We start from the raw sequence: 23,992 nt of genomic DNA on the forward strand, positions 1-23,992 counted from the left end.
TGCGGCGAGGTGCGGGATCAGCAGGATAGGGGTTAATAACTTTATTATAGAGGGCGACGGTATAGGGGGGGCAGGATAGGGGTTAATAGGTATAATGCAGGTGGCAGCGGTGTCCGGGAGCGGCGGTTTAGGGGTTAATACATTTATAAGAGTTGCAGCAGTGTCTAGGAGCGGCAGTTTAGGGGTTAATACATTTATAAGAGTTGCGGCAGTGTCTAGGAGCGGCGGTTTAGGGGTTAGTAACTTTATTTAGTTGCAGGGGGCACCGGTATAGGGGGTAGAACAGTGTAGTTAGTGTGGGTGCTTAGTGACAGGCTAGCAATAAAGCTGTAAAAAAGCCGAAGAGCAGCGAGATCGGATGAGTGATAACTCTCACAGTCCGCTGCTCATCGCCCCGTACTTGGTGCGCGGCTTTTTGACAGCTTTTTTGATAACTTAGGCGAATTTTTGCAGGTCAGCAGCGGCGATGTGAGGTGAGCTTAGGCGGGCGTATTGGGCCGGCGAAGGCAGGAAAAGTAGACACGTTGATAACTAGGCCCCATAGATTATGTACATAGTTAAAGATATCCTGACAAAGTTTGGCTGAAATGGTGATGTATAAGATTATAAATGTACTTCAAAAAAATTTAAACTATTAACTACAGAAACTTTTGTTCGGACTGTCTCTGTCAATATTAAATGCAGATTACAGATACAGATATATATAGGAATATTTATTTCAAAATACTTATATTCTGCTATGTGCAGTGTATTGTAATGTGAAATATTTACATTAAATACACAGTATTACACTTTATTGAATATGAATATTGCATGAATATGCTATTTCACATTTTCATCTATTTGACTGTAAAGGGCTCCAATGTACATATATATATATATATATATATATATATATATATATATATATATATATATATATATATATATATATATATGTGTGTGTGTGTGTGTACATATGTATGTATGTGTTTATTTGTGTATATATGTATGTATGTGTTTATTTGTGTATATATATATGTATGTGTTTATTTGTGTTTATACGTCTGTATATACACTACTGTATACATATTTAGACATGTGTATGCATGTATGTATGTGTTTATTTGTGTATATACGTCTGTATATACACTACTGTATACATATTTAGACATGTGTATGTATCTCTTTGTTAACTACCTTTGCCTGCTTTTTTTTCTCTAACAGAGACCTCATCATTTTGAGCATTTTTTGCGCAATATTTTTTAATCATTTTTATTAGAAAGTGTTTTTATGTGTGTAACTGTACTTTTCAATGTATTTTTGATGTGTTTTGTGACAATTTTTTGTTTTGCGAAACAGTTTACCAGAACTCTGAGGTTGCGCTATCCCAACGTGCGTTAACTTCAATTGTGCTCTAGTGATCGTGTTTACTTTCAACTTGTAATAAGAGCGCTATATCCGACACACACAAACAGCCCGATAAGCCCAATATCGATTGCATGTAACTGTTAGCGTCTCATAATCTGGCCCATAATGTATAAAATAAAATTGTTATTAGAAGTGATTAATTATATTAAATGTGTGTTTTTTATTGTTTACAAAACTTCCAATCTTAATCTCTGATACCCAGTTGTTAACACATTCTAATAGCGAGGCACAGCACACATGAGATATGGCTTAGGCGCCCTGGTAAATCCAACCGCAGGGGAAAAATCAACATCCGAAACACCTGGAGGAAGCTGAAATGTGAATTTTTGCAGCAGCCTTGTGAAAATCAGAAAGAGCTCTGTTTTGGCAAAATTTTCTCCAACGCATGATCTCCGACCTACAAAATAATAGTAAAAATAATAATAATAATATTGTGTTTATATCACTTTACCCTTCATGTTTTTATGCAAACATACGTTAAACAGACCGGAAAGTCAAAATGAAATTTTCATGATTCAGATAGAGCACGTAATTTTATATAACTTTCCTATTTTCTTCTATATCAAATTTGCATCATACTCTTTGTATCCTATGTTGAAAAGCATAACAAGGTAGGCTCAAAATCAACAATACACTACTGTAGGAAAGCTGTTTATTGGTGGCTGCGCATACAGTATATACCTCTTGTAATTCGCTCATCCAAAGTGTAAAGCTAGCTCCCAGTAATGCATTGCTGCACCTTCAACAAAGGATACTAAAAGAATGAAGAAAATTGGATAATTGTAAACCGGAAAGTTATTTAAAGTGATATGCTCTATCTGAATCATGAAAGAATAATGTTTGGTTGTACGTCCCTTTAAGGGTTGTCAAATGAATATTTTGCTTTATATATAAATTAACCAAAGTCTATAAAAGAGTCATCAGTGAGAATTATTTTTTTCTCTTTTATATATGTATGTTCAGAGGTGTTGCATTCCATGCTTTAAAAGAAAGAAGATGTAACATAGCTCATATACAAAGGTGCTATGGTAAGTTATTCAGACATGCTGTGAAATAATCACACATATTGCAGTATTCTGTTATAATTACATATTTTACATCAAAACTAAACTAAAAAAAAATCCTCATAGAATGTTTTATTAATTATAGTAAAATACTGTACAAGTGCAATGTACATGTAGAATGAAGTTTGAGTGCATACAGCTTACTTATATGCTGAAATCTGCTAATCTAGCCACATTATAAAGTAATTGCTTAGATCAGTGCAGGATTTGATTTATATCTGGTCCCTGATTTGCTATAGCAAAGGAAATGAGGCAAAGATACACAACATGCTTGGTGGTTCACTGCTCTGCTCTTGGATTTGTATAATATAATTGTTCTATAACTGTTTTACAAACATTTATTTTGTATAAAGACATTTTGTGATGTGTTGTTTAATTGCCAATATTACAAATATAAACATGACACAAATTGTATATCCTTTTAACAGTCAAGCCTCTGAATGGTCTAATCCTTCATTTTCTGAATTATGAGCAATATGGGTGTACCTTATTAAAAAAAATATAGACATCAACATTTAAAGGAATAATTAGTAGCTGAAATGTACCCTTTATACCTCCTAGGAAATATAGATATAAGTGAAGACAAGTCCTTGTTTTTTTTAACCTATTATTCCCACCTTGATTATCTCACATGAAAATCCCATATATTTTGGGTTTGAAGGTGTAATGAGGGGCAGAGAAGTAGATTTGAGCTGGGTGTCTAAAAAGGTGAAAAGAAGTAGAGTGGTGAACCCCTGGACAGAAGATCTGAGGTGAGAGATAATAATATGTCTTTGTTACAAGCTTGCTTGTTGGTGTTAGGTGACAGATATGTTTCTAGGTAATTTAGGCTAGAGTGACATGTCATAAATAAGTATATATTGCTCTCCTTTTCTTTATTTGTGAGCTTGTCATTGTTATTTTTAATAGCTGTCTACACTTAGCAGACATCTGTAACTGTTAAGGAGAAGTTAAAAATATATACCTTCAATATATATATATATAGTTCCTCACATATCTTTTTGAGGATTTTGAAGGTAGTGGACACCATGGGGTAGATTTATCAAATGTCCGCCCGACATTGCTAAATGTGAAAGCTGATGAAATGTTTGTGCAATGACGCCCCCTGCATAGGGGGTGTCAATCATCCCGATTATATCTGATCGGGATGATTGCAGTCCGTCACCTCAGAGGTGGCAGATGACCGCTGCTTCTTAACTTAAGTTTCAGGCATCCACCACATGATAAATCTATTGAGAATCTGTTTGCACGGCTTTACAATAAACAGGCAACAGACCATTACACACCTGCTTGAGTGTGTAGTGCCCCTCCTTTCTCTTGTGCGACCAATCGCATTAGAGAAGAGCCTGTTATTCACCCCAAGTGAGTGTTTTCGGGGTGATTTCAATCCGCATACTCAGAGGTGAGGGAGACCACTGCTTCTTACATTATGGTAGGGCCCAATAGCAGTATATGCTGCTTAATACAGGTTGTTTTGCTGGAAGACAATGCATCCTCTAAGTCTAATAGCTCCATGACCATGATGCTGCAGTGTTTAGAAATAAGGATGACTAGAGAGTAGGGATGGGTGAATGTTTCTAAAAATTCAAAATTTAAAACAAATTTTTATACATTCGTTCGTTCAAATCAAATTTCGAATATTTATATAACATTCTAACCTTCTATTTTCGAATTTTCAAATTTTTCATTAAAATTTGAAAATATTCATTAGAATAATAGAATGTTTAGCTATGTATTCATTCAATTTCGAAATGTAATATTCAAATTCGAATGTGAAATTCAAATTCGAACTAGTATTTCTATTCTACAACTGTGTTTAATAAATGTAATATTCGAAATCGAATTTGACATTCGAATTCAAATGTGACATTTGAATTCGAAATAGTATTTCTAGTCTAATACTGTGTTTTTTAAATGTAATTTTCGAATTCGAATGTGACATTCAAATTCGAAATAGTATTTCTAGTTTACAACTGTGTTTACAACTGTGTTTAATAAATGTGATATTTGTTTCGAATGTGATATTCGATTCGAATGTGATATTCAATTCGAATGTGACATTCAAATTCAAAATAATATTTCTAGTCTATTACTGTGTTTTATAAATGTAATATTCAAATTCGAATGTGATATTCAATTCAAATGGGATATTCGATTTTAATGTGACATTCGAATTCGAAGTAGTGTTTCTAGTCTACAATTGTGTTTTATAAATGTAATATTCGAATTTGAAAGTGACATTCAAATTCGAATGTGACATTCGAATTTGAATGTGACATTCGAAAACTGTAAATAATATTTTAAAATCAAATTTTTAAGAATATTTGTTCTTATCAATATTCTATTATGTAAATCTAATTTCTACAATAACATTTGTTCTAACATTCGAATTTGAATATAAACACATTCGCCCATCCCTACTAGAGAGAAGCTCATCATATTATTGTTGTGTAGTTGCAAACTAATCATTGACTGTAGCTTTGCTTTGCAGTTTGTGTGTTGTTCAAAATGTTATTGTAACATTATTGTGATCTCTTCAAATAAAGTTTGCTATCTTTAGAATGTGATATGAGATCAAGTATCAGGTTAAGCACACTGTCTAATTATTGCAAAATGTGTGTGATATTCTATTTCCCATGACTAACTTTTGCATAAATCTTTGTGTCTCTATTGACCGAGATGATGATTCCTCATACGATATAAAAGAATCGTCTTTGTCAACGCATTTCATTACAAAATATATATGTATAAGGATGGGCTACATACCTGCTGAAAAAGGTATAAATGCATCGTTTTTTACAAAATTTCCCTCAGAGTCAAGAAAGTGTTGAGGATAAAACTCATCTGGCTTTTCAAAGTAATCCTTGTCTTTTAATGCGGATGTCAACATAAGAAGAACGTTAGTTCCCTATAAAAAAAAATGACATAAATGAGCACGTAACAATGTTTTACTTTTTAATGTAATGAAAGATGATTGTCTGTTTTATAAATATATCAACATGGCTGGACAAATATCTATACAGTTTTTGGCCCACATTTAGAAAGATCGGGCAGGTAGGAGCCTTCATCTTCTAACCTAACTATGCGACATTATGTCTAGCGGGCAGCAATTTGCTGCCTGCATTTACCATTGCACACCATCGCAAGTGTTCAACCCGACCCCTGCTCATGCTCAGACATTTGTGCGCGACCAGGGGCTGTCAATCTTCCTGGTCGAAAATGTCCCGGGGGATCATCATAGCAATGTGTAAAGAAGCAGCGGTCTGATGATAGCTACTTCTTAAAAAACAAAATTTATGCTTACCTGATAAATTTCTTTCTCTTGTGGTGTATCCAGTCCACGGGTTCATCCATTACTTGTGGGGTATTCTCCTTCCCAACAGGAAGCTGCAAGAGGACACCCACAGCAGAGCTGTCTATATAGCTCCTCCCCTAACTGCCACCCCCAGTCATTCGACCGAAGACAAGCAAGAAAAAGGAGAAACTATTGGGTGTAGTGGTGACTGTAGTTTAAAAATAAAAAACACCTGCCTTAAAGTAACAGGGCGGGCTGTGGACTGGATACACCACAAGAGAAAGACATTTATCAGGTAAGCATAAGTTTTGTTTTCTCTTGTAAGGTGTATCCAGTCCACGGGTTCATCCATTACTTGTAAGATACCAATACCAAAGCTTTAGGACATGGATGAAGGGAGGGACAAGGCAGGCACTTAAACGGAAGGCACCACTGCCTGCAAGACCTTTCTCCCAAAAATAGCCTCCGAGGAAGCAATCAAGGAAGTATCAAATTTGTAGAATTTAGAAAAAGTATGAAGCGAAGACCAAGTCGCCGCCTTACAAATCTGTTCAACAGAGGCCTCATGTTTAAAAGCCCATGTGGAAGCTACCGCTCTAGTAGAATGAGTTTTGAGGAGGCTGCTGGCCAGCAATCTCATAAGCTAAATGGATTATGCTTCTCAGCCAAAAAGAAAGAGAAGTTGCTGAAGCCTTTTGGCCTCTCCTCTTTCCAGAGTAGACGACAAACAATGCAGATGTTTGACAAAAATCCTTAGTAGCTTGCAACTACAACTTTAAAGCATGAACCACGTCAAGATTGTGTAACAGACGTTCCTTCTTTGAAGAAGGATTAGGACACAGTGACGGAACAACAATTTCCTGATTGATATTCCTATTAGATACTACCTTAGGAAGAAACCCAGGTTTGGTACGCAAAACTACCTTATCTGCATGGAAGATTAGATAAGGGGAATCACACTGCAAGGCAGATAACTCTGAAACTCTTTGAGCCGAAGAGATAGCTACTAAAAACAGAACTTTCCAAGATAAAAGCTTGATATCTATGGAATGCAAAGGTTCAAACGGAACCCCTTGAAGAACTTTAAGAACTAAATTTAAACTCCATGGCGGAGCAACAGTTTTAAACACAGGCCTGATTCTAACAAAGCCTGACAAAACGCCTGAACATCTGGAACATCAGCCAGGCGCTTGTGCAAAAGAATAGACAGAGCAGAAATCTGTCCCTTTAAGGAACTAGCCGATAATCCCTTTTCCAATCCTTCTTGGAGAAAAGATAGTATCCTAGGAATCCTGACCTTACTTCACAAGTAACCCTTGGATTCACACCAATGAAGATATTTACACCATATCTTATGATAGATTTTCCTGGTGACAGGCTTTCAAGCCTGAATCAAGGTATCAATGACCGACTCGGAGAAACCACGTTTTGATAAAATCAAGCGTTCAATCTCCAAGCAGTCAGATGCAGAGAAATTAGATTTAGATGTTTGAATGGACCTTGGAGTAGAAGGTCCTGCCTCAGAGGCAGAGTCCATGGTGGAGAGGATGATATGTCCACCAGATCCGCATACCAAGTCCTGCGTGGCCACGCAGGCGCTATCAAAATCACTGAAGCTCTCTCCTGCTTGATCTTGGCAATCAGACGAGGGAGGAGAGGAAACGGTGGAAACACATAAGCCAGGTTGAAGGACCAGGGCACTGCTAGAGCATCTATCAGCGCTGCCTGGGGATTCCTTGACCTGGACCTGTAACAAGGAAGCTTGGTGTTCTGATGAGACGCCATCAGATCCAGTTCTGGTTTGCCCCAAAGTTGAATCAGCTGGGCAAATACCTCCGGATGGAGCTCCCACTCCCCCGGATGGAAAGTCTGCTGACTTAGAAAATCTGCCTCCCAGTTCTCTACTCCTGGGATATGGATAACTGAGAGATGGCATGAGTGAACTTCTGCCCATAGAATTATCTTGGAAACCTCCATCATTGCCAGGGGACTCCTTGTTCCCCCCTGATGGTTGATATAGGCTACAGTCGTGATATTGTCCGACTGAAATCTGATGAACTTGGCCGCAGCTAGTTGAGGCCAAGCCTGAAGAGCATTGAATATCACTCTTAGTTTTATAATGTTTATCGGAAGGAGGGCTTTCTCCTGAGTCCATGAACCCTGAGCCTTCAGGGAGTTCCTGACTGCGCCCCAGCCCAGAAGGCTGGCATCTGTCGTCACTATAGTCCACTCTGGCCTGCAGAAACTCATTCCCCTGGACAGATGGACCCAAGAAAACCACCAGAGAAGAGAATCCCTGGTCTCTTGATCCAGATTTAACAGAGGAGACAAATCTGTGTAGTCTCCATTCCACTGGTTGAGCATGCAAAGTTGCAGTGGTCTGAGATGTAGGCGGGCAAACAGAACTATGTCCATTGCCGCTACCATTAGGCCGATCATTTCCATACACTGAGCCACTGATGGCCGAGAAGTGGAATGAAGAGCACGGCAAGAAGTTAGAAGTTTTGATATCCTGACTTCTGTCAGAAAAATTTTCATTTCTACTGAATCTATCAGAGTTCCTAGGAAGGAAACTCTTGTGAGAGGAGAGAGAGAACTCTTTTCTATGTTCACTTTCCACCCGTGAGACCTCAGAAAGGCCAGAACAATGTCCGTATGGGACTTGGCGATTTGAAAAGTTGACGCCTGAATCAGAATGTTGTCTAGGTAAGGGGCTACCGCTATGTCCCATGGCCTTAGAGCCGCCAGATGGGACCCTAGAACCTTCGTAAAGATTCTTGGTGCCGTGGCTAACCCGAAGGGAAGAGCCACAAACTGATAACGCCTGTCTAGGAAGGCGAACCTGAGGAACTGATGATGATCTCTGTGAATCGGAATGTGGAGATAAGCATCCTTTAAGTCCACGGTAATCATATATTGACCCTCCTGGATCATAGGGAGGATGCTTTGGATTGTCTTTACCTTGAAGGATGGGACCCTGAGAAATTTGTTTAGGATCTTGAGACCCAAGATAGGTCTGAAAGTTCCCTCTTTTTTGGGAACTATAAACAGGTTTGAATAAAAACCCAGCCCCTGTTCCTCTCTTGGAACTGGGTGGATCACTCCCATAACCAGTAGGTCTTGAACGCAACGTAAGAATGCCTCTCTTTTTATCTGGTTTACAGATAGTTGTGAGAGATGAAATCTCCCCTTTGGAGATGAACCTTTGAATTCCAGAAGATATCCCTAGGAAACAATCTCTAGTGCCCAGGGATCCTGGACGTCTTTTGCCCAAGCCTGGGCGAAGAGAGAAAGTCTGCCCCCTACTAGATCCGGTCCCGGATTGGGGGCTACTCCTTCATGCTGCCTTAGAGGCAGCTGCAGGTTTCTTGGCCTGCATCCCCTTGTTCCAAGCCTGGTTAGGTCTCCAGACTGGTTTGGACTGGGCAAAATTTTCCTCTTGTTTTGCATTAGAGGAAACTGAGGCTGCGCCACTCTTGAAGTTTCGAAAGGAATGAAAATTATTCTGTTTGGTCCTCTTATTGGACCTATCCTGAGGAAGAGCGTGACCTTTTCCTCCAGAAATATCAGAAATTATCTCCTTCAGACCGGGCCCAAATAGGGTCTGTCCCTTGAAGGGGATGTTAAGAAGCTTAGACTTTGAAGTAACGTCTGCTGACCAGGACTTAAGCCATAGTGCCCTACACGCCAAAATGGCAAAACCTGAATTCTTAGCCGTTACTTTGGTTAACTGAAAAACGGCATCAGAAATAAAGGAAATAATCAGAAATAAAGGAATTAGCTAACTTAAGAGCTTTAATCCTGTCTAGAATGTCGTCTAGCGGAGTCTCCACCTGCAGAGCCTCCTCAAGAGACTCGAACAAAAAGCCGCTGCAGCAGTAACTGGGGCTATGCATGCAAGAGGCTGGAGAATAAAACCTTGATGAATAAAAATTTTCTTAAGGAGACCCTCCAATTTTTTATCCATAGGATCTAGGAAAGCACAACTGTCCTCGATGGGGATAGTTGTATGCTTAGCTAGGGTAGAGACTGCTCCCTCCACCTTAGGGATCGTCTGCCACGAGTCCCGTACGGCGGCATCTATGGGAAACATCTTTTTGAAAGCAGGAGGGGGAGAGAACGGAACGCCTGGTCTATCCCATTCCTTAGTAATAATTTCCGAAAACCTCTTAGGGACTGGAAAAACATCAGTGTAAACAGGCACTGCAAGGTATTTGTCCATTTTACACAATTTCTCTGGAACCACAATGGGGTCACAATCATCCAGAGTCGCTAAAACCTCCCTAAGCAATAAGTGGAGGTGTTCAAGCTTAAATTTAAACGCTGTCTTTTCAGAATCAGACTGAAGCAACGCCTTCCCTGAGTCTGAAATGTCACCCACAGATAGAAGCTCACCTGCCTCGGCTTCTGAGTATTGTGAGGGTATATCGGACACAGGCATTAAAGCGTCAGAAAGCTCTGTATTAGTTCTAGCCCCAGAGCTGTCTCGCTTTCCTTGTAACCCTGGCATTTTTGAAAATACCTCTGTGAGGGTAGCATTCATAACTGCCGCCATGTCCTATAAGGTAAAAGAATTAGACGCGCTAGATGTACTTGGGGTCAGTTGAGCGGGAGTTATAGGTTCTGACACATGGGAAGAGCTAGATGGCATAATCTCCCTTTTTTCAGTCAGAGAATCCCCTGGAGATAAATCTGTAAGCGCCATAATATGGTCTTTATAGTTTATAGAAGTTTCAGTACACTTGGTACACATTCTAAGAGGGGGTTCCACCATGGCTTCTAAACATATTGAACAAGGAGTTTCCTCTATGTCAGACATGTTTAACAGACTAGTAATGAGACAAGCAAGCTTGGAAAACACTTTAATAAAGGTGAAACAGCAATTAAACAAAAACGTTACTGTGCCTTTAAGAGACAAAAACTAACACTTAAACTGCAAAACAGTGTAAAAATATAGTAAAGTCTTTGAAATTTTTACAGTGTGTGTAAGGGACTAAAGCAACATTGCACCCACTTGCAAATGGATGATTAACCCCTTAGGCCTCAAACCGGATTTAAAAACGTTAAAAAAACTTACAAGACAGTTAAGCACCCTGCCACAGCTCTGCTGAGGCTCCTACCTGCCCTCAAGTACGATTTTGTGCAGAAATAAACCCCTTATAATGATCCTCAGGTGCCAGAGGACTCCTCTAGTGAAGCTGGATGTCTCAGTCTGAATTAAAACTGCGCATTTAGAGCGCTAAAATAGGCCCCTCCCACCATGTACTGGGTGCCAAAGGGACCTTAAGAAAATACCCCTAGGAGTATCTGATTAGCCATGTGGAAACTAGGACCCAAATAAAGAGTTATCACCCTCAGAGAAAAAACGTCCTATTTTTGAATTCATGTAAACGTTTAACTGTCACTAAGTAATAAGAGTATTACCCTGTTTTGTAAGCATGATCCCAGTCGCTGTTAAATCACTGCATCAGGCTTACCTCAAATACACAAGGCTCTGTCAGCATTTTCTAGAATTCATTCTTCTCTCTAGAAATAAATATACTGAACATACCTCAAAGCAGGTAATCTGCAGACCGTTCCCCCAACTGAAGTTGTCCCATACTCTTCAGTTATGTGTGAGAACAGCAATGGACCTTAGTTATAAACCGCTAAGATCATCAACCTCCAGGCAGAACTCTTCTTCTAATTTCTGCCTGAGAGTAAAACAGTACAACGCCGGTACCGTTTAAAAACAACAAACTTTTGATTGAAGGTAAAACTACACTAAGTCACATATCTCTTGATACTTCCTATCTTGTTGAGAGCTGCAAGAGAATTACTGGGGGTGGCAGTTAGGGGAGGAGCTATATAGACAGCTCTGCTGTGGGTGTCCTCTTGCAGCTTCCTGTTGGGAAGGAGAATATCCCACAAGTAATGGATGAACCCGTGGACTGGATACACCTTACAAGAGAAAGACAGTCTAGTCAAAATTAAACTTTCATGATTCAGATAGGGTATGCAATTGTAAACAACTTTCCGATTTACTTTTATCATAAAATTTGCTTTGTTTATTTGGTATTCTTTGCTGCAAGCTAAACCTATGCAGACTCAAATTGATGTTTAAACTGTTAAAAACCAACTTTTATCTCAGTGCATGTTGACAGTTTTTCACAGTTAGATAGAGCTAGTTCATTTGTGTCATATATAGATAACATTGTGCTTACTCCCGTGGAGTTATTTAATAGTCAGCACTGATTGGCTAAAATGCATGTCTGTCAAAGCACTGAGATAAGGGGGAAGTCTGCAATGGCTTAGATACAAGGTAATCACACAGGTAAAAATTGTATTAATATAAAAGTGTTGGTTGTGCAAAACTGGGGAATGGGTAATAAAGGGATTATCTATCTTTTTAAACAATAACAATTCTGGAGTAGACTGTCCCTTTAACTCTAGGCTCACTCTGGGCTCTGAAGAGCATTTGAGAGCTACATTAAGTAGAGCCCTTTGTTTGTTTACAGTATGTCTTTATATATTTATTTAGCCAGTAAGTCCCATAGCATATTTCATATTAAAACAACTATACATTTAGGGCCTGATTAAGTGGAGCAGTATTCAGTGATCCTGCTTTAGCGCTAATAACGCTTAAAAGAAACTTGTATACCATGCTTGTGTTACAAGTTAAAAGTAAAAAGTTAGCGAGCGAGAGAAAACTAACGCGTGCTAACTATAGGAGGCCCATTTATCAAGCTCCAAATGGAGCTTGAAGGCCTTTGTTTCTGGCAAGTCTTCAGACTCACCAGAAACAGCAGTTATGAAGTAGACCACTGCTTCACAACCCTGTCGGCCTGGGCAGGCGGACAGGAATCGACACAATTCATCCCGATCGAGTATGATCGGGTTGATTGACACCTCCCTGCTAGCGGCCCATTGGCCGTGAGTCTGCATGGGGGGGCGTTGTACCAGCAGCTCTTGTGAGCTGCTGGCGCAATGCTGAATACGGAGAACGTATTGCTCTCCGCATTCAGTGATGTCTGTCGGACCTGATCCGCACTGTCGGATCAGGTCCGACAGACCTTGATAAATATGCTTCCATGACTTAAGATATCATGACCAAATTAAATTCTTCTTCCCATAAAGTTTAATGGAGAGAACAACTTATAAAAAAAATAACACCTAACTTGCACGCTACCCTGGCAATGTTTGTTCAGTTAACACTTATTGTGTAAAAAATATTCTGCAAAATGGTAACTACAGATACAAATATAAAGAGCTAAATATTAAAAATGCAAACTATGCAGAAAAAAGATACACAATGCTATAAACAGTTGTATATGTGTCATAAAGCCACTTACACATTGTTTCTTTTATGATTGTTGCTATTTTACACATGTATTTGCAGTTTTGATTTATTACTGTGTTGCAATATATTAAAGTAATGGTTCTCTTGCTATCACTAGCACTCTCCCACCTTGAGGGAGATCTGGGGGCTCCCACCCACTCCTACCCTGGCGATCGGGCCTGTGATGATAATGACAGGCTTTGCCGGTGCTTTACGTTTTGCATGGTGACGTCACGTGCAATGACGTGATGACGTCACCACGCAACTTTATTTATACTTAACAATGTTAAGTATAGGAGGGAGCAGGGGCATGCTGATTAGAAGCCGGTATCTCAGGCATCTAAGCAGCTACAGACCCCCAAGACCCACCATTGGAAAGGTAATCGCCTGAAAAAAAAAAATTAAATAAAATTTGTTCAAAAAATAAAAAAAAACTTAAGAAATTTTAGCACCCAGGTGGGAAAGTGCTTAGCACTCAAATGGTTAAAATTGCATGCTCTATCTGAATCATTTAATAAAAAATTTGGGTTTTTGTTTCCCTTTAAGTAAGCATCGGCTGCCTAATAACTGATTTATGCTGCAAGTTTATAAAAACCATTGGAGATCCCCCCAACCTACTCCTCTCCTTAACATGTTTCGCCGGATCCCCGGCTTTATTAAAAGGTGAGGATCTGCGTCCACGACGGCTTTTTTTGTCTTTTCCACGCCTCTTCATATTGTTTTTTGGCAAATCAAATATCATGAATAACAGCACTATCCGTTGTGTGACAGCTCTCATCTTTTTGTCATATTTTACCTTATTATTCAGAGGAATTTCTGTATTGATATCATCATCTATATATAGAAGTAAGCTGAAAAACTGTGCAAATACAATAAGTAAGTTCTATAGAAGGCTTTGTATGCTTGATGACACTGATATTGGTTTGTTAATCTCTGATGAGATAAAACTATATTATTATTTTTATTATTTTCAAATTCAATATATTATCCACTAGAGCCAATTGCAGTTCTATATGAGTTATATTCATTATTTATATACAACAGTGTATATTATTCATTTAATTATGATGAATAGTGAATCATAGTGATGTTTCCTATATAGCTTAAAAATAGTGATGCTTAAGATTTAAATAAAATGTATAAATTATAAACCAGTGAAGCAACCATGTGCAAAAAAATTATATGTGTGGAGTTAAAAGATAAATAATTGGAGTTCACAGTGTCTATAATGTGTGCAAGAATGTCTTAGTGAATTGATCTAAATGGTCTTTACATAAATATTTTTTTGTCATAGCAGTAGTGAAGTGCAAGGATGTGTGTATAATTGTGAATTATATAGTATCTTAGTAATACATTTTAAGGGTAAGATTCCCAACTTCAACAAGGTTTGTGGGGTTACCATAACCATGGTGATCAGAAATTATTAATTTGTGCAGAAATAGTATATTGAATACACTTGATAGCCCAGCACCACTGTCAGATGCAAGTCAAAAAAGGGTGCTGTAGTCCCTTGATATTTACACATCCACAAAAGGCACCTTGTAGCAAATAAAAGTCTTTATTTCCACATACTTGGGTGAAGACAGAGGCCTCTTGTTATCAAGACGTCAACCGCAAATACGCTGGAATTCCGCAGCGTATTTGTGGCGAGGCTTATTCGCTGTAGTTATCAAGCCCTACAGCCCGGCAAAAGTAGAACCTAGTGATGTAACATACGATCCGCCACACTTAGTCCGACACAGATCGATGGTTACGTCACTACAGATGTTCCGAACGCAAGTTCGGCACAATCTGACTACTTTTGGCAGTTATCAAATACCTACCAGGTACGCTCGCCACTATTCCGGGCCAGCGTACCTGGTTTTCAATCAAGGGCGGCGGATCCCATAGGAATCAATGGGAGTCTGACAGCAGCGAGAGCTTATGTTCACTGCTGCCCGATATCCCATTGATTCCTATGGGAAGTGTCTGCACCTAACACCCTAACATGTACCCCAAGTCTAAACACCCCTAATCTTCCCCCCAGGACCCTGCCGCACCTAAATAAACTTATTACCCCCTTAACTGCCGCTCCCGGACCCCGACGCCACTATAATAAACTTATTACCCCCCTAAACCGCCAATCCCGGACCCGCCGCCACTATAATAAACTTATTAACCCCTAAACCGCCGCTCCCGGACCCCGCCGCCACTATACTAAACTTATTAACCCCTAAACAGCCGCTCCCGGACCCCACCGCCACTATAATAAACTTATTAACCCCTAAACCGCCGCTCCCGGACCTCACCGCCACTATAATAAACTTATTAATCCCTAAACCACCTCTCCCGGACCCCGCCGCCACTATAATAAACTTATTAAACCCTAAACCGCCGCTCCCGGACCCCGCCATCACCTACAATATACCTATTAACCCCTAATCTGCCGTCCCCTATACCGCCGCCACCTACATAAAGTTATTAACCCCTATCCTGCTGATCCTGGACCCCGTCGCAAATAAATTAATTGTTTAACCCCTAAACCACCGCACCTGGAGCCCTCCGCCACCTACATTACATTTATTAACCCCTATCTTGCCCCCCTACACCACCGCCACCTGCAGTACATTTATTAACCCCTAATCTACCCCCCCTAAACCGCCGCCACTAAATTAAATTAATTAACCCCAAAACCTAAGTCTAATCCTAACCCTAACACCCCCCTAAATTAAATATTATTTAAATTTATCTATAAAAATATTCCTATAATTAAATAAATTAATCCTATTTAAAAAGAAATACTTACCTATAAAATAAACCCTAAGATAGCTACAATATAATTAATAATTACATTATAGCTATTTTAGGGTTTATTTTTATTTTACAGGCATCTTTGTATTTATTTTAACTAGATACAATAGCTATTAAATAGTTAATAACTATTTAATAGCTACCTAGTTAAAATAATTACAAAATTACCTGTAAAATAAATCCTAACCTAAGTTACAAACACACCTAACACTACACTATCAATAAATTAATTAAATTAATAAACTACAATGATCTAAAATAAAATACAATTAAATAAACTAAACTATATTACAAAAAACCAAACACTATATTACAAAAAATAAAAAATATTACACGAATTTTAATCTAATTACACCTAATCGAAGCCCCCTAATAAAATAAAAAAGCCCCCCAAAAAAATAAAATTCCCTACCCTAAACTAAATTACAAAAGTAATCAGCTCTTTTACCAGCCCTTCAAAGGGCTTTTTGCGGGGCATTGCCCCAAAGTAATCAGCTCTTTTACCAGTAAAAAAAAAAGCAATAGAATACCCTCCCAACATTACAACCCACCACCCATACACCCCTACTCTAAAACCCACCTGATCCCCCCTTAAAAAAAAACTAACACTACCCCATTGAAAATCAAGCCATGTTCACCCAGTCGGGCACCACTGGTCATCCGATGGGGCATAAGAGGACATCCGGACCGGCAGAAGTCTTCATCCGATTGGGGCAGAAGAGTTCCTCCAAGCGGCAGATGTCTTCATCCAAGCGGCATCTTCTATCTTCAATCAACCGGAGCGGAGCCATCTTGAAACCAGCCGATGCGGAGCCATCCTCTTCTTCCGATGTCCTAACAGCGAATGAAGGTTCCTTTAAATGACGTCATCCAAGATGGCGTCCCTCAAATTCCGATTGGCTGATAGGATTCTATCAGCCAATCGGAATTAAGGTAGAAAAAATCCGATTGGCTGATGTAATCAGCCAATAGGATTGAAGTTCAATCCGATTGGCTGATTGGATCAGCCAATAGAATTGACGTTGCATTTCCTAGTCTTATTGTTTTAATCCCAAAACAGGGAAATTCTGATGTTCTTGCTTGATGAAATTTGAGAAAATGTTAAGCCACAGTAGTAAGAATTTTCTTGTCTTTTAGATCTTTACAATCATTTCTAATGTTACTCAGATTTTCTAGCATTCTCACTCTCAATTTCCTGGAAGTCATACCAATATAGAAAAGATTGCATTTGCATGATACTCCATAGATTATTGCCTCTGTTGCAATTCACAGGGAATTCAGTATTGTGTTATTTCCCAAATCTATCTGTTAATATTTTCATGGATAGCATGTGTTTACAGATTGAGCAATTTCTGCATTTAAAATTACCAGATGATAACAAATTATGTATCTTTTTGTTTTTAACAAAGATTTTTTGTCCTCCTGTATCCCACCTGTATTGTATCTCTAATAATCTTATTCCGAATTGGGTCAAATATTAAAATTCCTAAGTGCTTATTTAAAATACTTTAGTTTGAGGTGAATTCGTAAGGATCAGTCTTGTTGCTCCATCGTTATTTTTTTTTAATTTTTCCTATCTGTATTTGTGCCCTCTGTTGTGCCTTTTTTATTATTCAATTACTGTATCCCCTTTGCTTCAGTCTGTTCTGAAGTTCATCAGCTCTTTTTTTATAGGTTTGGGTGTCTGTCCTCTATTGGTAATGATTTTAATGTATGTGGGGAGTGTGTGCTAGAGTAATGCAAAATACTGTTTGTGGCTGTCTTTTTTCTGTATATGTCTGAGTCAATTTCATCTTTAGCAACTCGGGCTGTCTTTTTTCTGTATATGTCTGAGTCAATTTCATCTTTAGCAACTCGGCCCAGCATACCATAGGAATCAATGGGAGTCTGACACAGCAAAAGCTCATGATCGCTGCTGCCCAATATCCCATTGATTCCTATGGTAGTTTCTACACCTAACACTCTAACATGTACCCCGAGTCTAAACACCCCTAATCTGCCCCCATACACTGCTGCAACTAAATAAAGAGCCCGCCGTCACCTACATTATACTTATTAACCCCTAATCTGCCCCCCCTATACCGCCGCAACTATAATAAATGTAATAACCCCTAAACCTCCGCTCGCGTACCCCTCCGCCACCTACATTAAATTTATAGACCCCTAAACCTAAGTCTAACCCTAACCCTAACACTCCCTAACTTAAAGATAATTTAAATAAATCTAAATAAATATTCCTAGCATTAAATAAATTATTCCTATTTAAAACTAAACACTTACCTATAAAATAAACCCTAAGCTAGATACAATATAACTAAGGATTTATTTTTATTTTACAGGCAAGTTTGTATTTATTTTAATTAGGTAGAATAGTTATTAAATAGTTATTAACTATTTAATAACTACCTAGTTAAAATAAAGACAAAAGTACCTGTAAAATAAATCCTAACCTAAGTTACAATTAAACCTAACACTACACTATCATTAAAATAATTATCTAAATTAAAGGGACACTGAACCCAATTTGTTTTCTTTCATGATTCAGATAGAGCAGGCAATTTTAAGCAACTTTCTAATTTACTCCTATTATCAATTTTTCTTCATTCTCTTGCTATCTTTATTTGAAAAAGAAGGCATCTAAGCTATATTTTTTAGTTCAGGACTCTGGACAGCACTTTTTATTGGTGGATTAATTTATCCACTAATCAGCAAGGACAACCCAGGTTGTTCACCAAAAATGGGCCGGCATCTAAACTTACATTATTGCATTTCAAATAAAGATACCAAGAGAATAAATAACATTTGATAATAGGAGTAAATTAGAAAGTTGCTTAAAATTTCATGCTGTATCTGAATCACGAAAGAAAAAATTTGGGTTCAGTGTCCCTTTAAAATAAATTAATTACAATTAAATAAAATTAACTAAAGTACAAAAAACAAACAAACACTAAATTACAGAAAATAATAAAATAATTACAAGTTTTTTAAAATATTTACACCTAATCTAATCCCCCTAATAAAATAAAAAAGTCTCCCAAAATAATAAAAATCCCTACCCTATACTAAATTACAAATAGCCCTTAAAAGGGACTTTTGCGGGGCATTGCCCCAAAGTAATCAGCTCTATTACCTGTAAAAAAAAATACATTCCCCCCCAACATTACAACCCACCACCCACACACCCAACCCTACTCTAAAACCCACCCAATCCTCCCTTAATAAAACCTAACACTACCCCCTTGAAGATCACCCTACCTTGAGACATCTTCACCCAGCCGGGCACAAGTGGTCCTCTAGAGGGGCAGAAGTCTTCATCTGATCCAGGCAGAAGAGGACCTCCAGACGGGCAGATGTCTTCATCCAGGCGGCATCTTCATTCTTCATCCATCCGGCGAGGAGCGGCTCCATCTTGAAGACATCCGATGTGGAGCATCCATCCAGACAGACGACTACCCGACGAATAAATATTCCTTTAAATGACATCATCCAAGATGGCGTCCCTTGAATTCCGATTGGCTGATAGAATTCTATCAGCCAATCGGAATTAAGGTAGGAAAAATCCTATTGGCTGATGCAATCAGCCAATAGGATTGAAGTTCAATCCTATTGGCTGATGCAATCAGCCAATAGGATTGAGCTCGCAATCTATTGGCTGATTGGAACAGCCAATAGAATGCAAGCTCAATCCTATTGGCTGATTGCATCAGCCAATAGAATTTTTCCTACCTTAATTCCGATTGGTTGATAGAATTCTATCAGCCAATCGGAATTCAAGGGACGCCATCTATATTACATTTATTAACCCTAATCTAATCCCCCTATAAATATTAATATATATATATTAATTAATTAATTATTATTGGCTGTTCTGATCAGCCAATAGAATGCAAGCTCAATCTGATTGGCTGATTGAATCAGCCAATCAGATTTTCTTACCTTAATTCCGATTGGCTGATAGAATCCTATCAGCCAATCGGAATTCGAGGGACGCCATCTTTGATGACGTCATTTAAAGGATACTTCATTCGTCGTTCAGTCATCGGGCCAGCTGGATGTTCCGCGTAGGAGGTCAGAAGAAAGAAGATTGAAGATGCCGCTTGGAGGAAGACTTCGCCCCGATGGAGGACCTCTTCTTTGCCGCTTGGATGAAGACATCGCCGGATGGAAGACTTCTTCTTTGCCGCTTGGATGAAGACATCGCCGGATGGAAGACTTCTTCTTTGCCGCTTGGATAAAGACATCGCCGGATGGAAGACTTCTTCTTTGCCGCTTGGATGAAGACATCACCCGGATTGGATGAAGAGTTCGGCCCGGCTGGGTGAAGATGACTCAAGGTAGGGAGATCTTCTGGGGCTTAGTGTTAGGTTTTTTTAAGGGGGGTTAGGGTGGGTTTAGAGTAGGGGTATGTGGGTGGTGGGTTTTAATGTTGGGGGGTGGTATTGTGTTTTTTTTTTACAGGCAAAAGAGCTGTTTACTTTGGGGGGTAAAAGAGCTGGTTAATTTTTAATTTAGAATAGGGTAGGGCATTTTTTTATTTTAGGGGGCTTAGAATAGGTGTAATTAGCTTACAATTCTTGTAATCTTTTTTTATTTTTTGTAATTGAGTGTTTGTTTGTTTTTGTAATTTAGTTTAGTGTATTTAATTGTATTTTAGTTTAGAGATTTGTAGTTTATTTAATTTATTGATAGTGTAGGTGTATTTGTAACTTAGGTTAGGATTTATTTTACAGGTAAATTGGTAATTATTTTAACTAGGTAGCTATTAAATAGTTATTAACTATTTAATAGCTATTGTACCTAGTTAAAATAAATACCAAGTTACCTGTAAAATAAATATAAACCCTAAAATAGCTACAATGTAATTATTAATTATATTGTAGCTATCTTAGGGTTTATTTTATAGGTATATAATATATTAATATTAATTAGATTTATTTTAATAAGAATTTAGTTAGGGGTGTTAGAGTTAGATAGGGTTATTATACTTAATATATACAGGGAGTGCAGAATTATTAGGCAAGTTGTATTTTTGAGGATTAATTTTATTATTAAACAACAACCATGTTCTCATGAAACCAAAAAACTCATTAATATCAAAGCTGAATAGTTTTGGAAGTATTTTTTAGTTTGTTTTTAGTTATAGCTATTATAGGGGGATATCTGTGTGTGCAGGTGACTATTACTGTGCATAATTATTAGGCAACTTAACAAAAAACAAATATATACCCATTTCAATTATTTATTTTTACCTGTGAAACCAATATAACATCTCAACATTCACAAATATACATTTTTGACATTCAAAAACAAAACGAAAACAAATCAGTGACCAATATAGCCACCTTTCTTTGCAAGGACACTCAAAAGCCTGCCATCCATGGATTCTGTCAGTGTTTTGATCTGTTCACCATCAACATTGCGTGCAGCAGCAACCACAGCCTCCCAGACACTGTTCAGAGAGGTGTACTGTTTTCCCTCCTTGTAAATCTCACATTTGATGATGGACCACAGGTTCTCAATGGGGTTCAGATCAGGTGAACAAGGAGGCCATGTCATTAGATTTTCTTCTTTTATACCCTTTCTTGCCAGCCACGCTATGGAGTACTTGGACGCGTGTGATGGAGCATTGTCCTGCATGAAAATCATGTTTTTCTTGAAGGATGCAGACTTCTTTCTGTACCACTGCTTGAAGAAGGTGTCTTCCAGAAACTGGCAGTAGGACTGGGAGTTGAGCTTGACTCCATCCTCAACCCGAAAAGGCCCCACAAGCTCATCTTTGATGATACCAGCCCAAACCAGTACTCCACCTCCACCTTGCTGGTGTCTGAGTCGGACTGGAGCTCTCTGCCCTTTACCAATCCAGCCACGGGCCCATCCATCTGGCCCATCAAGACTCACTCTCATTTCATCAGTCCATAAAACCTTAGTAAAATCAGTCTTGAGATATTTCTTGGCCCAGTCTTGACGTTTCAGCTTGTGTGTCTTGTTCAGTGGTGGTCGTCTTTCAGCCTTTCTTACCTTGGCCATGTCTCTGAGTATTGCACACCTTGTGCTTTTGGGCACTCCAGTGATGTTGCAGCTCTGAAATATGGCCAAACTGGTGGCAAGTGGCATCTTGGCAGCTGCACGCTTGACTTTTCTCAGTTCATGGGCAGTTATTTTGCGCCTTGGTTTTTCCACACGCTTCTTGCGACCCTGTTGACTATTTTGAATGAAACGCTTGATTGTTCCATGATCACGCTTCGGAAGCTTTGCAATTTTAAGAGTGCTGCATCCCTCTGCAAGATATCTCACTATTTTTGACTTTTCTGAGCCTGTCAAGTCCTTCTTTTGACCCATTTTGCCAAAGGAAGGGAAGTTGCCTAATAATTATGCACACCTGATATAGGGTGTGGATGTCATTAGACCACACCCCTTCTCATTACAGAGATCCACATCACCTAATATGCTTAATTGGTAGTAGGCTTTCGAGCCTATACAGCTTGGAGTAAGACAACATGCATAAAGAGGATGATGTGGTCAAAATACTCATTTGCCTAATAATTCTGCACTCCCTGTATATATATATATATATATATATATATATATATATATATATATATATATATATAATATAATAACTATATTAACTATATTAACCCTAATATAATTAGGGTTAATATAGTTAATATATATAATATAATAACTATATTACCTATATTAACCCTAATATAATTAGGGTTAATATAGTTAATATAGGTGGCGGCGGTATAGTGGGATTAGATTAGGGGGTAATGTATTTAATATAGGCGGCGGCGGTGTAGGGGGATTTAGATTAGCTGCAAAAGAGCTGTTTACTTTGTGACAAAGCCCCCCAAAAAGCCCTTTTAAGGGCTGGTAAAAGAGCTGGTTACTTTAGGGCAATGGCCTCCAAAAAGCCTTTTTAAGGGCTGACAATAGAGCTGTTTACTTTGGGGTAATGCCATGCAAAAAGCCCTTTTCAGAGCTATTTGTAAGTTTAGACTTAGGTTTAGTGGTAGGGATAGTTTAGTATTTTAGGGGTTAAATAATTTAATATAGGTGGCGGCGGTATAGTGGGATTAGATTAGGGGTTAATAATTTTAATATAGCTGGCTGCGGGGTAGGAGCTCACATTAGGGGGTAGTTAATATAGGTGGCGGCGAGGTAGGAGCTCACATTAGGGGGTAGTTAATGTAGGTGGCGGCGGTGTAAGGGGCTCACATTAGGGGGTAGATAATGTAGATGTCGGCGGTGTAAGGGGCTCACATTAGGGGGTAGATAATGTAGATGGCGGAGGTGTAAGGGGCTCACATTAGGGGGTAGATAATGTAGATGGCGGCGGTGTAAGGGGCTCACATTAGGTCGTAGGTAATGTAGATGGCGGCGGTGTAAGGGTCTCACATTAGGGGCTAGATAATGTAGATGGCGGCAGTGTAAGGGGCTCACATTAGGGGGTAGGTAATATAGATGGCGGCGGTGTAAGGGGCTCACATTAGGGGGTAGATAATGTAGATGGCGGCGGTGTAAGGGGCTCACATTAGGAGGTTATACATTTAATGTAGGTGGTGGCGGGGTCCGGGAGCGGCGGTTTAGGGGTTTAAATACTTTATTAGGGATTGTGGCGGGGGATCACAGTTGACAGGTAGATAGACATTGCGCATGCGTTAGGTGTTAGGTTTTATTTAGCAGATTGCGGTTGCCAGGTAGATAGACATTGCGCATGCGTTAGGTGTTAGGTTTTATTTAGCAGCTAGTTTAGGGAGTTACGGGGCTCCAATAGACAGCGTAAGGCTTACTACGCCTGCAATTTGTGGCGAGGTGAAAACGGAGTAGAATTTCTCCATTTTCGCCAAGTAAGTCCTTACACTGTATATTGGATACCAAACTGCGCTGGTTTGGTATACCTGTCTATGGGCCAAAAAACTACGGCCCAAGGCAGAAATATACGAGCGTAACTGCTAGGTTACGCCGTATATGTGATACCAAACCAGCGCAAATTTTGGCGTTGCCGGCTTTTGCGGGCGACAATTTATATCGGATCGGGCCCCTGAATTCTTTTTTTAGTTAATATCTATGAACACATTGGAATATATTTGTATGGATCAGAATATGAGT

The 23,992-nt window shown here is 38.9% G+C and overlaps 1 protein-coding gene across 1 annotated transcript in view; it reads right to left on the reverse strand.

The window, feature by feature from the left end:
* Window positions 1–1,625: 1,625 nt before the first annotated feature.
* LOC128656938 (cytochrome P450 2K6-like) overlaps window positions 1,626–23,992 on the reverse strand; it is a 400,794-nt gene continuing 378,427 nt past the window's right edge. The window contains exons 11-12 of the mRNA XM_053711116.1: window positions 5,241–5,382; window positions 1,626–1,807 (exon numbers count right to left, since the gene is read on the reverse strand). Coding sequence (XP_053567091.1) covers window positions 1,626–1,807; window positions 5,241–5,382 — 324 coding nt within the window. The remainder of the gene's footprint in view (window positions 1,808–5,240; window positions 5,383–23,992) is intronic.

This window comes from Bombina bombina, chromosome 4 (assembly GCF_027579735.1).
Source record: "Bombina bombina isolate aBomBom1 chromosome 4, aBomBom1.pri, whole genome shotgun sequence".
Lineage (NCBI taxonomy): Eukaryota > Metazoa > Chordata > Amphibia > Anura > Bombinatoridae > Bombina > Bombina bombina.